The sequence below is a fragment of the Acomys minous genome (genome assembly GCF_964271855.1).
Source record: "Acomys minous genome assembly, chromosome: 14".
Classification (NCBI taxonomy): Eukaryota; Metazoa; Chordata; class Mammalia; order Rodentia; family Muridae; genus Acomys; species Acomys minous.
The window spans coordinates 15,510,954-15,524,376 of record NC_140496.1 but is presented as its reverse complement, the minus strand read 5'-3'; the positions used below and the strand labels follow the sequence as shown (position 1 = coordinate 15,524,376).

Here is a 13,423-nt window from a genome sequence, read left to right as displayed (position 1 = left end):
GAATAGCAGCCATTCATGTTGGCTGTAACCTTTTCTCAGTCCCTTTAGGGGGGAAGAAAGGAAGCTGAACTACAGGGAGGTCCCTCTTAATGTGACCCAAAAGGCCCATGGACAAAGGCTCCAGGCAGGTCCACTGTTTTGCTCTTCTGGAAGCTACTCAGCCAGAGTTAAGCCTCTTCGTGCATAGCACCTGATTCATCCCAAGAAAAGGCTACTGGTTCAGTTGAACAATAAGAGCCCAGGCTGACAGTGCCCAGGCTGACAGTGCCCAGGCTGACGGTGCCCACGATGACCGTGCCCAGGCTGACAGTGCCCAAGCTGACAGTGCCTAGGCTGACAGTGCCCAGGCTGACAGTGCCCAGGCTGACGGTGCCCACGATGACGGTGCCCAGGCTGACAGTGCCCAGGCTGACGGTGCCCACGATGACCGTGCCCAGGCTGATAGTGCCCAGGCTGACAGTGCCTAGGCTGACAGTGCCCAGGCTGACAGTGCCCAGGCTGACAGTACCCAGGCTGATGGTGCCCATGATGACGGTGCCCAGGCTGACCACGCCCAGGCTGACAGTGCCCAGGATGACAGTGCCCAGGCTGACAGTGCCCAGGCTGATGGCGCCCAGGCTGACAGTGCCCAGGCTGACCACGCCCAGGCTGACAGTGCCCAGGCTGACAGTGCCCAGGCTGATGGCGCCCAGGCTGACAGTGCCCAGGCTGATGGCGCCCAGGCTGATGGCGCCCAGGCTGACGCACCCAGGCTGACAGTATCCAGGCTGACAGTACCCAGGCCGACAGTGCCCAGGCTGATGGCACCCAGGCTGACAGTGCCCAGGCTGACAGTACCCAGGCTGGCGGTGCCCAGGCTGACAGTATTCAGGCTGATGTTGCCCAGGCTGACAGTATTCAGGCTGATGTTGCCCAGGCTGACAGTATTCAGGCTGCCAGTGCCCAGGCTGCCAGTGCCCATGCTGCCAGTGCCCATGCTGCCAGTGTCCATGCTGCCAGTGCCCAGGCTGCCAGTGCCCATGCTGCCAGTGTCCATGCTGACAGTGCCCAGGCTGCCAGTGCCCATGCTGACAGTGCCCATGCTGACAGTGCCCATGCTGACAGTGTCCAGGCTGACAGTGCCCAGGCCAACAGTGCCCACGCTGACAGTGCCCACGCTGACAGTGCCCAGGCTGCCAGTGCCCATGCTGCCAGTGCCCATGCTGCCAGTGCCCATGCTGCCAGTGTCCATGCTGACAGTGCCCAGGCTGACAGTGCCCAGGCTGACAGTGCCCACGCTGACAGTGCCCACGCTGACAGTGCCCAGGCTGACTGGAGGCCCCTGGTAGTAAGATCTAAACCAACAGCTATGGTACGTCAGCACAACTGTAGGATTTCTGACCTCGCCTATTGACTGGTTCTGCCAATTCAGTGTAATTTTGGAAGTAGAGGCTTCGATTGTATTTTTTTTAACTACACTTTCTGAAGGGCACAGTCCCATGTCAGGTTTGGAACCCCATCTGATGACCTCTACCCTGCGCTGCAGGCCACCTATGATTAATTTTATTAGCTTATGTATTATTAGCTTCTGGAGAGAAGCATCCTGCTGATAGTACCCTATGCTGCGCTGAAATGTAAGGGGAAAAGGAAAGTTCCAGCCTATTGTTCCAGAGAAAACAATGGTCCACAAACAGAAGGCAGTGAACCCTGAATTATTTTTCCTGTCTCATTTTACCAACTTTTTATTTGGGAGTGATGAGTACAGAAACTGTCACACTTGGCCATCCCAAAAATCTCATTTCTATTGTTGATTCTTGTGAATATATTAGCTAAATAGAGGGGAGATTCTACAATTTATTACTGTTTCCCTCAATATGGCATATACCTTGAGTCATACAATGCCTTTAATCCCAGTTCCAGAGTACCTGATGCCCTCTTCTGGCCTTCAAGAGTGCCCACACCTATATGTTCATCTATACATACACACACACACACACACACACACACACACACACACACACACACACACAATTTTAAAAGGAAAGAAAGAAAAAGACATATACTCATATTGGCTAAAGAGAGATTAAAATTTGATTTCATTCTGGCTGGTAACATGAACAATTTTAAAAGTAAACAATTTCATTTTATATATCACATAATAAAAGCTATTTTACTAATTATAATATGCACTTTTTGATATTGTAGTATGTAATTCTACATGTACAAAGCAAATAATATTTTACAATCTTTTCTTTCTTGAAGAAAAGATAGTGTCTGTAAGAAGCTAGAATATTAGATTTCACTAAATGAACATAATTAGAAAAATTCAATACTTCTGATTTTCTAATAGTGTTATCATTAATATTGCTGTGGTTAAATAACATAAAGCAAGCAAGATCATGGCAAATGCATGGTATTAGCATATATTCCAGGGAAGAGAATCACGTTGTTATAATTTAAAAAACTTGAAGATCCATTTGTGTTGCTTCTGCCTCTCAGAGAGCTTTGATGACTAGAAAAAAAAATTTAACTCTGAGAGAAGATGATTTTGATTTTCTTTATTTATTTTAACTTTTGCAGACTAGTGATGGTCTCCTCTCTTTCTTCCCCCATTTCTGCATACAAGAAACGGCGTGGACCATCATACAACACAATGGCTCGGACTTACTGAGAGTCAGGAACACTCACGCCGACAGCCCCCACACTGGGGTTTTTGAGTACGTGGCCAGCATGGAACAGCTCCAGGCTTCCATCGACAGAGCAGAGCACTGCCAACAGGAGCTCGTGTATTTCTGCAAGAAGTCGCGGCTCGTTAATCAGCAAGGTGAGTAAACTGAGGCACCTGGCGTGATTTGTAGGCTGAACGCTGCCCATGCTCAACTCGCTCCTGAGGAGTTTAGTTCCGTTGAGGCGCTGATGTTCTGCCCGCTTAGCAAACACAGCACGGCCTGGGATCTCGTAGATGCTTTTGCCTGGAGAAAAGTACAAGGCCAATTTACATCGAGCTTTGTTCAAAGCCCTGATTGCGTTCTGACTCTCCTCCTGGCCTTAATCGGATAACTGTGCAGTTACGGCTTCGTTCCCATACTAGATGAGTGGAGGCCGTGTTCATCCTTACAAAGAGCAAGTGGCACAGAAGGTTTATTTTATCGAGGATGAGAGCCAATACAAATACGACTTAGCTTTCTCAAAGCGACTATACTGTGTATCTCTTCCCTTCCCCCCGCCCCCTGTGAACTGTTGACAGCTAGCCTCAAGGTATAGCTGGAAATTAGGAAAGGCTGCTAGAAATTGTGCGTTCAGCCACTCAAGCAGAGATCAGAGAACCGTGGAAACTCATACACTGCAGTAAGAGCCAGTCTTAGTTCTATCTGGGGGTTTTAGACTTTCTCCTTAGAGGCCGAGCATCCCGTCCTCTGCTGGAGACTGATGACATCATCGGTCTGAGGTGAGGTGATTGGTGGTCTCACTGTTTTACCACGCCTTCTTCATCTAATGTAATATATACACCTTCATGGCAAAAGCTAACCCTTCAGAAGGCTTGCTTCCACATCGGTGTTTTCTCTTTAATGTGTTCACCTGCCCTCTTCTGCTCATACGTTCCGCACAAACTCATCTGCTTGGGTCCAGGGATGACACGTCCCAGACCCACCTTGCACACTCGGGCTTTATGCCACTTTGGAGCATAGTGCTATTGACCTGTGATACTAGGGTATTTTTTTTTTCCTGAGAACTTAGGACTCTGAGACATATGTTCCACTAAGCCACCTGGTTCACTCTTGTTTGGTATCCTAACATGGGCTCCAATCCCAGATAGGCTGTTAAAAAAAAAAGAGTCTTTTTGTTTGTTTGTTTGTTTGTATTTTTTAATTGAAAAATAAAATCATTCATATTACATCTCAGTTGCTATCCCATCCCGTGCACCCTCCCATTCCTCCCTCCCCCACCCCCACCCCCGCTTTCACCCCATTCCCCTTCCCTATGACTATGACTGATGGGGACCTCCTCCCCTTGAATATGATCCTAGGGTATCAAGTTTCTTCTTGGTAGTCTGCTATCCTTCCTCCCAGTGCCATCGGGCCTCCCCAACAAGGGGACATGGCCAAATAAGGGGCACCAGAGTTCGTGTGAAAGTCAGTCCCCAGTCTCCACTTAACTGTGGAGAATATTCTGTCCCTTGGCTAGGTCTGAGTGAGCTAAATCAGAAGCAGAGAGACTCAAATAGTATATACTCACTTATATCTGGACACTAGGCCAAGGGGTATGTCTCATGAAAGTCTTCACTTACCAGGAAAATGGGATAGTGGTGAGGACATCCTAAGGTGGGAGAAATATAGGAGATAGGGAAATAGAGGGTCCTAGAAACCTACAAGAAGAACACTATGATGGGCAGATCTGGGCCCAGGGGTTCTGCTCGATCTATGGTACCAACCAAGGACAATACATGCAGTCATCGTCAAACCCCTACCCTACCTAGCCAAGGGAGAAAAAGAGTCTTTAAGTATAGTTCCTGTGACTATCAGAGTGTCTATACGGGCCATGACGTAACTGAACCACCGGCAGATGCTGCCTTGTCCTCTTCCAGTTAATTTTCTTTTCTGCCTACTCTCCGCCCACGTGATGTGGGATCATCTTTATAATATACACGTTCCCTTCTCCTTTTCCTCTTCTCCTGAATATTCTCATTTAGTCTTCTTTTCATCCAGAACCATCTTGCTGCTTCCAACTCAGATCTCATATCCTGAAAATTCAACTCTGTTTATGAAGAGCCATTATGCAGAAATTATATAAGACTTGCTTGCATCCGAGGAGAGACCTAACTTCCTGTTCTGGGTTTCCGACTAGATAGAAAACTGAGGTGGAGGAAGTTTTGAGTCATCCAGAGCGTACCTCCCCAGGAGAGGTACCAGCAACACAGACAGTGCTGGGCTACATTGGCACGCTTGACCGACATGCTCAAAGTGAGCCTCATTCATCCTTGGGCATTCTTTGTGACTATAGTGAAAATGTACAGCCTAGAATGTAACAGATTGTTCATTTCGCTGACTATTTCTGTTATTTCATATTGCATCATGCCCTGTGTGTTTATTCTCACTACACATGACAGAATTCCCTTAAATTGTTTTTTTTTAAAGCTAGATAATATTCCATTGTGCATATAATCATTTTCTTTGTTCAGTCCACCACCGGCCGACAAGTAGGTGGCTTATGTGCCTTGGGTATCATGAATAATGCTGCAGTGATAACAAGAGCCTCTTTGATAGGGTAGAAGCCATTGTGCAAAGTGAAATAAGCCCAAACACAAGAACAGAAATACTATGTTCTCTTAATTGCATAGAACCTGAAAAGGCTGAATTCATAGAAACAGCCAATAGAAAAGGGGCTACTGAAGAACAGAAAGGGGACTAGGAAGGGCTCTGGCCACAGGATGATTAGCAGCTGGCCTCCTAAGGTGCAGTGTGGCAACTACAGTTAATAATGTGATATTTTATACTTTAAACTTACTAAGAGAAAAGTTCTTTTCACAACATGCACAAAGACACTTGCATGAAACTATATAAAGTGATAGGTGTGACAATTAGCTTGACAGTACCAGTCAGTTCACAATGTATCATGAGGTACACATTGAATAGGTACAATCTTCATTCCTTAACTTTAACTCAATACAACACAAGGGAAGAAATCCATCAAAATCACAAATGAGTCACATGCTAATAAAACCCAACAAATGGGATCCCCAAGGTAACAAAAAACAAAATGTGAAGAAAGGAAAATGACCTTCATGCGTTTGGTACCAGAAATACCTAACAAGATACTGCAGCCAAACTTGAGACTACACTGCTTGTGTTAATTATTTTCCCAATTGCTGTGATAAAATACCTAGACAAAAGCAAGTTAAGGGCGAAAGGGTTTATTTTGACTCAAGGTTTGAGCTTATCCTCATGGTGGTGGGGGCTCCTAGTGGCAGGGACTTGAGGCAGGTGGCAGCATTACACCTCCACACAGGAAACAGACAGTGGTGAACCTTGGTACTCAGCTGCCTTTCTCCATTGTATGTAGTCTAGGATCAAGCCCAGGGAATGATGCTAACTTTAGCATTTTCCATCTCAGTTAACCTAACCAAGAAAGATGCCTGCTAAGCATGCCCAGAGGCTAACCCAACCTAGATACTTCTTTACAGACCTCTCCTGCAGCTTTCCCTCCAGATCAGTGGTTCTCAACCTGTGGATCATGACCCCTAGGGGGGTTGAGCAACTCTTTCATAGAGGACACATATCAGATATTTGTATTATATTTGTAGTAGTAAAATTACAGCCATGAAGTTGCAATGAAACTAATGTTATGGTTGGGGGGGTCACTGCTATAATGAGGGGCTGTATTAAAGGTTTGCAGGGTTAGGAAGGTTGGGGACCACTGTTCTTGGTGATTCTGGGTCTTGACAAGTTCATAGCCAATAATAACCATCACAGCAGTCTTTACCCAGACAATCCCAAGAGTCTGTGGGCCAGGGGGGCAATGATGATGATGATTGCTAATTACTGCTTTTCTCAGGTCAGTACTGAGAAATTATCTGAGGTGGAGGAGCTGAGAAAAGGGAGAACATTTTAGATTCTGAGGCCCCAATAGGCGATGCGGAGAGGAGGAAGAAGAAGGCAGCCTTAAACCCTGACCTTCGGTTCCCAGGGATTTTGCAGCTTCTGGTTAGGACAGTGATGTAACCGTGTATGAAGACAGTGGCGGATCATGAACATATGTTTTCAGCAGATGAGAGTTGTGACTTAGCTCACTGGAAGGGTGCTCTCTGGGGATACTCAGGCTGATTAAGCGTGTAACTATGGGAGACGGAATGCAACTAGCATGGTTTTATTTTAATTAAAAAAAATTTCTCATGTTTTTAAAGATTCATCGACACACTTATTTAAATTATTTAGTGACTATTTAAAAAGCCTTAGATGGACCCAAATGCATTAGATGGCTTTAAAACATTTAGCAAAGGCTGGTGAAATGGCTCAGTGGGGCAAAGGCACTGGGCACCAAGCCTGATGATCCGAATTTTATCCCTGGGACCCAGTTGGTGAAAAAGAACCAATTTATGAAGGTTCCTCTGACCTCCACATGCATAGTGGCACACACACACACACACACACACACACACACACACACACACACACTCACAAATGCATGCACATATAACATACACACAGCACACACACATTATACACTCACAGACATACACATACATGCACATGCACATACATGCCCCCCACAAACACATACACCATATACATACACATACACGCAATGTAATTAAAGCATGATCTAGTTTTTAAGAATATCAATCTATATTATCTTCATACTATGAACATATATTTTAAGACATGTACCTTAATGCTAGAAAAGTAACAAGCACGCTTAACTGTTGGTGAGTTGTGAGTGAATCAAGCTAGAAGTAGAGTATTGATGTTCATAGTTTTATATAACACAAGCTTCGAAATTTCCATTCTTTTTTCCTTTTCTTCTCTCAAACATGGCAGGTGTTTGCATTACGTAATGCCAGGGGAAGAAGCCGTCAGCATTAGCAGAAAGGCTACTAAATAGTAGGTTAAAATAAACACCGCGTTAATGAGTTAGGGTTTGAACAAGCAAAAGCTGCAGAATCCCAGCAGGAACGGTAGTGATACCAGGAAGGTTTGAAAGTCAAGAGGAAAATGTCCCTTCCTTCACAGGGACCTGACTGATTCGATGTTGCTCGCGTTCTTTTGCTCTGTGTCTCCAAACACTATGATTCTTTCCCTCTGAACTTTTTTTCTCCCCCAAGATAGATTGTCTGCATGCCTCACCTCCCTTTCTACAAATCCTCAGCTAAATGTTCTGTCTGCTTCTTGCCTGAATTCCTTGGCATCGTGTTTAGTCTTGGCTCTGGGAAGGAGCTGGTAGCTGAACATTTATCGTAGAAAGAGATGTGTTTAGCTAGGGGAAACTTTTTTTTTAAACTGTAATATTCGCTTCAGGCATGAAGATTTTTCAGTATTATTTCTGTAGTCTTCAAATAAATAGCCAAGCCAGTAAATGGAAGAGAAAATATAGACTTCCCGATAAATCCTAAATCATGACAAAGGATTGCTCTACCATGCCTGATATCTAATAAACGGCTAGTATATTTTAGCCACTAAATATATGGAGACAAATCAGTGCCTTTATATAACATTTCAGAATGTTTTGATGGGTGTTTTGAGATTTAGAATCAATCTTATTTTACTATATTAATTACCATAGTTTATAGTTTGATGCCAATTTGTTTTAAATATTTTTTTAAAGTTGCAAGTGGGAATTCACTCTCTTTCATGATTAAATATGGACGGATGTCTCTATTCAAAGAGCAATTAGATCATCCATATAAGCCTGAAAATAAGGGGGTGGAGAAGAAGCTTAGAAGGGAGGAACATTTACTGCTGACCCACACTCAGATCTTAGCACCCCCATTAGTTGGTTCACAATGAACTCCACACTTCTGGGCACCGGTGTGCATGGGATATGAGTAAACTCACGCTGTCACAAATGCACACTCATAAAGAATAAGTGCATGGTAAGTATTTTTTAATATTATAAGATGCTATTTTAAAATCTTATTTATTTATTAATTCATTCATATTACATCTCAATTGTTATCCCATCTCTTGTATCCTCCCATTTCTCCCTCCCTCTCACTTTCACCCTATTCTCCTCCCCTATGACTGTGACTGAGGGGGACCTCATCCCCCTGTATATGATCATAGGTTATCAAGTCTCTTCTTGGTAGCCTGCTGTCCTTCCCCTGAGTGCCACTGGGCCTCCGCATCCAGGGGATGTGGTCAAATATGGGGCACCAGAGTTCATGTGAAACTCAGTCCCGACCCTTCACTCAATAAGATGGTATTTTTAAAGAGACATAAAGCAATGTATTTTGTAAAGATAGTGTCTTCCAAAATGCTATCAATTAGTAGCAGTTTAGCATATCAGTCTCTTTCTGTCTGTTTCTCTGTCATCTCCCCCCCTCCATGTCTGTCTCTCAGTCTTTCTGTCTCTCTTTCCTTCCCTCTCACTCCCCTACCTTTACTTGAGAACAGTGCTCTAAGATAGAAGCAGCTATTTCATCCCTCTTGTTTGTCTTTCAGATGGAAGCCCCCGGAGCTGGTGGGTGGGAAGAACCAATGAAACGCAGACCTACTGGGGAGGCTCCTTGCCCTTGGCTCAAAAGTGCACTTGTGGCTTGGAAGGGAACTGCATCGATGCTCAGTATCCCTGCAACTGTGATGCAGATCGCAGCGAATGGTAATTTCCCTGCTGGTTTTGTTTATGATGATGTAGTAGTTCTAACCCTACAGTTTAAGATAGAAAGCTTACAGAGGCTGTTTTAAATAAATGACCAAAAATATCATATGAGAAAATAGAAGAGCCTGTGGCATGAGAGTTAAGATTCTCTCAAGTTCCTTTTCAACATTAATATCAGTATTGTCTACTGTTTTTATGATATATATGTAGACTGTAGATACTACTTTTTAACTATTTTATTTGGTGGTTCCTGAATGCTTCTACCTCCCTTCCAACCCCTTGACCCTAGGTAGGAGAGAAAGAAGGTTAGAAGGGACAAGGGATGTAGACCTCTTTAGACTTAGTTCCAGCTGGTTAGGGTTGTCAGGTTCTTTGGGAAAACACCAATCTCAGTCGTCAAGATATCCAGCAGTCCAGCAGAACCAGCTGCCGTCTTCTTTCTCTGTCCATCTCCTCAAAGCATCTTTTAGAGCATCTTGAAGCCTCGTTCTCTCTCTGGGCTCTGATATTTATACTCACCCAGAGTCTTCAGAATTCCACTAACTCCACCTGGCAAAGACCACGCCCCTTCTTAGAACCACAGGAGGCTGTTACTGCCTGGCAAAGACCACACTGTGCACAAGGCAATTATCAGCTGTGGACAAACTAAAGCAGCCCAATATCCCACAGTTGGAATTAAAATAAAAACATATTTACATAACATAGCTGGGTTTTTTTAAAAAAAAGAAACCAAAACTTCAACTACAGTAGGCAGTTAACAAAGCAAATCTCATTAATATAGATGGTAAACTTCAAAAATATGAGTTTGTAGATTTTCTTCTTTTTTTTTTTTTTTGGGACAGGGTCTCTCGGTGTTAGCCTTGGCCACCCTGGACTCACTTTGTAGACCAGGCTGGCCTCTGAGCAACTATTATAACTTTAGTTCTTTTATATTTTTTAAAGGACAAAGCATGCCAGAAAGAACAAATGTTATATGGGTAATATCTTCAAAATGGGATTCTATATTATTTAGGAATTTGAAATATGTAAAATATTTTTCTAAGAAGAAAACAAATCCTATGCATGTATTCCTTTTATCTTTATTCTTTCCAATTTTTTGTTTTTTCAAGAGACGGTTTCTCTGTGTAGCCTTAGCACATATCCTAGACTTGCTTTGTAGACCAGGCTGGCCTCGAACTCACAGTAATTTGCCTGCCTCTGCTTCCTTGAGTGCTCAGATTACTGGTGTGCACTACCACTTATGCTGAAAAATTTTAATGACTTTTTTGTATTTGTATATTGTTCTTACATATTATTTGTAAATGGATACTTAAATATTTATATTCACATTTCTTTACAGTACATGTCTGTTTTTATGCAACTGGACCTGCAGACATTTACTTATTTTTTAAAAATTTAAAAATTATCTTTGAGAATTTCATAGCTGTATGAAATACAAGATGATGATCAGACTCATTTCTAACTGCCCCAAATCTCCTTGCACATACCCTCCTTCCAACTTCAAGTCTTCTTTGAAAAATAACCCATTTATTTCCAGTTACTATTGCCCACACATCCATGAGTGGGCAGCCACCCACCGGAGCGTGGGCGATCTTCCAGTAGCCACATTCCCCGAAAGGAATGGTTCTCTTTCCAACCGCAGCTATCAAGTGTCAAAAGCTTCTCAGTTAGGGGTGGAACCACATGAGTTTCTCAAGGCTCCACCCTCCACCCTTACCCCTAACAACCTTCCCCCCGCCCCCCCCATGCATTCTTCCTCAGTCCACGCTAGGATGGCCACAGGCTTGCTCTGGTTGCTCTTGTGTGGGTTTATTTCAGCCATTGTGAGTCTATGAGTCAATAGCCATGTCATGTCCAGAACACATTTTACAACACCCTCCCTTTCCTCTGGCTGTTGCATTCTCATTCTCTCTCTCTCTCTCTCTCTCTCTTTTTTGCTTGTTTTGTTTTCTTAACTTTAATACAATATATTTTGATGATATTCTTTACTCAACCCCTCTGCCTCCTCGTCCCAGTATTCTTTGAGCCGTGATGGGGGAATACTGGCAAACATGTTCCACTTCCAATTGCTGTTCTCAGAACATTGAAGTGTTCACCATGGGGATTTGAGAATATGACTGATTTGATTAGAAGATATACATGCATTTCAGTGGTCAATTGCTGTTCAAAGAACTCATTCTTTGTATTAGGTAAATGCTCTTCATTTGCCTGGTAAACATCATGGTCATAATAATGTTTTATATGTGGTTGAGTACACGAGTGAATATAATATTTGCATGTATGCACAAACACACACACACACATATAAGGCTCTTAGGAAAACGTGAAAGAAGAAACTATACACAATTGAGAAGAACCTAGACCTGTGAATGAATTTTTATGTTAATTTTATACAAAGAATATCATGTCTCTTACCCACACTCTACTATAGAGACTCAGGAGTGTCTAGATAGTTATTTTTCTCAATGTTTTCCTGAGTCCATGAAACTGTAGTTATTCATAAGGTTACTCACATATAAGCAGAGTGTAATTTGACAAGTTTGAAACTTTTTATTTTTAAAAACTAATTTTAATTAGCAATGTCTTCTAAAGGTACTGGGGGGTTATTGGTGGTGATTAAGTTATTTTTTTTGTTGCTGTTAAGAATTGCTAATAACATTTTTAAACACTTAATATTACAGTTTTCAGTGTGTGAACAATTTTTGTGACAATAGTAAGAAAAGTATGTAGAGTTCTGCAGAGATGGCTCCCCAGATAAGAGTCCTTGGTGCCAAGCCCGTGACCTGGCTTCAGTCCCTGAAAGTCCTTAGAAAAAGAAGAGAACCAATTACTACAAATTTCCCTCAGCCTCTCTCTTTCTCTTTCTCTCTCTCTCTCTCTCTCTCTCTCTCTCTCTCTCTCTCTCTCTCTCTCTCACACACACACACACACACAGACACACGCCATGACACATATCCCCCCAAAAAGAGTTTAAATAAAAACATGTAATAAATAAATGCAATAAAAAATGGACTGGAGAGATGGCTCAGCAGTCAAGAGCAGCTGCTGCTTTTGAAGAGGACCTTAGTTCAATTCCTAGAAGCCACCTGGGAGCTAATAACTGTGAGTCCAGTGCCGGGAGCTTAATGCCCTCATCTGGCCTCTAAGAGGGAAGCGTGGTAGAACCAAACATAGGCAGGAACGTTCATGATTGGTTGAGAGAAGAGAACCAAGGTGGGTGAAAGCTAGATTTCAATTTCTTCTTCTTGGCAGGCACTAGTTGCATCTTGCCACTGGGAGCCTACTATTTTTGCAGTACTTATAGTATTATTTTTATTTTTACATTTTGCATAAAGTATCAATAGACAGAGTTTAGGGGTTTCAGAATGACTGGAAATTGAGGGATAGGGTAAAATACAGATCAAAGAAAGCTGGTTTTGATGAATCTGCTGCCGAACTCCTGCCTTAAACCTTCAACAGCCTTTCAAAGTGTATGTGAAGGGGGAGAGATGTTAGGTCTAAGGAGAGAACTACAGACAGAAATTGAACAAACACCAGGGCATTCCCACAGTGACTATGGAGAAAAAGATCTAGGCTGTTCAGTCTCTGAGATAGGCCTTGAAAATCCTTTCGTTTAGGGCAGAGGTGGCAAAGGTTCACATGTTTACTGTATAGGCCATGTCCTCAAATTGAAACGGAAGACTGAAAAACCCAGAGCGAGGCCGACCCTAGGGAGCCCTGGGAAGTGCAAAAATGCAAGCTTTGACTTAAATACCCATGGGAAAAATAAAATGTTAGGGAACAACAAAAATACAGTATCCCTTGAGTTATTGCCCTTATTATCCAGAACATTATACACATTACTGGATATTTCAAGAAAGTAAACTTCCATCTAAAATGAAGATGCCAAGTGAGGTTATCATAAACATGGTCTTGGCCGCTATTGGCAAGTAAAATCTCTAAAGCTAACATTATTGACCTGTTTGAAGATGTAGAGTTAAAAATACCTACAGTGAGTGAATAGGGAATTTAAAATAAATAAAAGCCAACAGCACTGAAAAATAGGGTGCACATTTTAGAATGGCAAATTAACATCTAAAAGGAAAATAACTGTCACAAATATTCAGGCATTAAAAAGAGATCACATCATATG

The 13,423-nt window shown here is 42.8% G+C and overlaps 1 protein-coding gene across 4 annotated transcripts in view; it reads left to right on the top strand.

The window, feature by feature from the left end:
* The window catches only part of CNTNAP4 (contactin associated protein family member 4), a 284,841-nt gene that overhangs the window by 210,009 nt on the left and 61,409 nt on the right, over positions 1–13,423 (top strand). For all 4 annotated transcript variants that reach the window (XM_084757092.1, XM_084757091.1, XM_084757093.1 and 1 more), the window contains 2 exons: positions 2,606–2,803; positions 9,135–9,291. In XM_084757092.1, the coding sequence (XP_084613218.1) occupies positions 2,606–2,803; positions 9,135–9,291 (355 nt within the window). The remainder of the gene's footprint in view (positions 1–2,605; positions 2,804–9,134; positions 9,292–13,423) is intronic.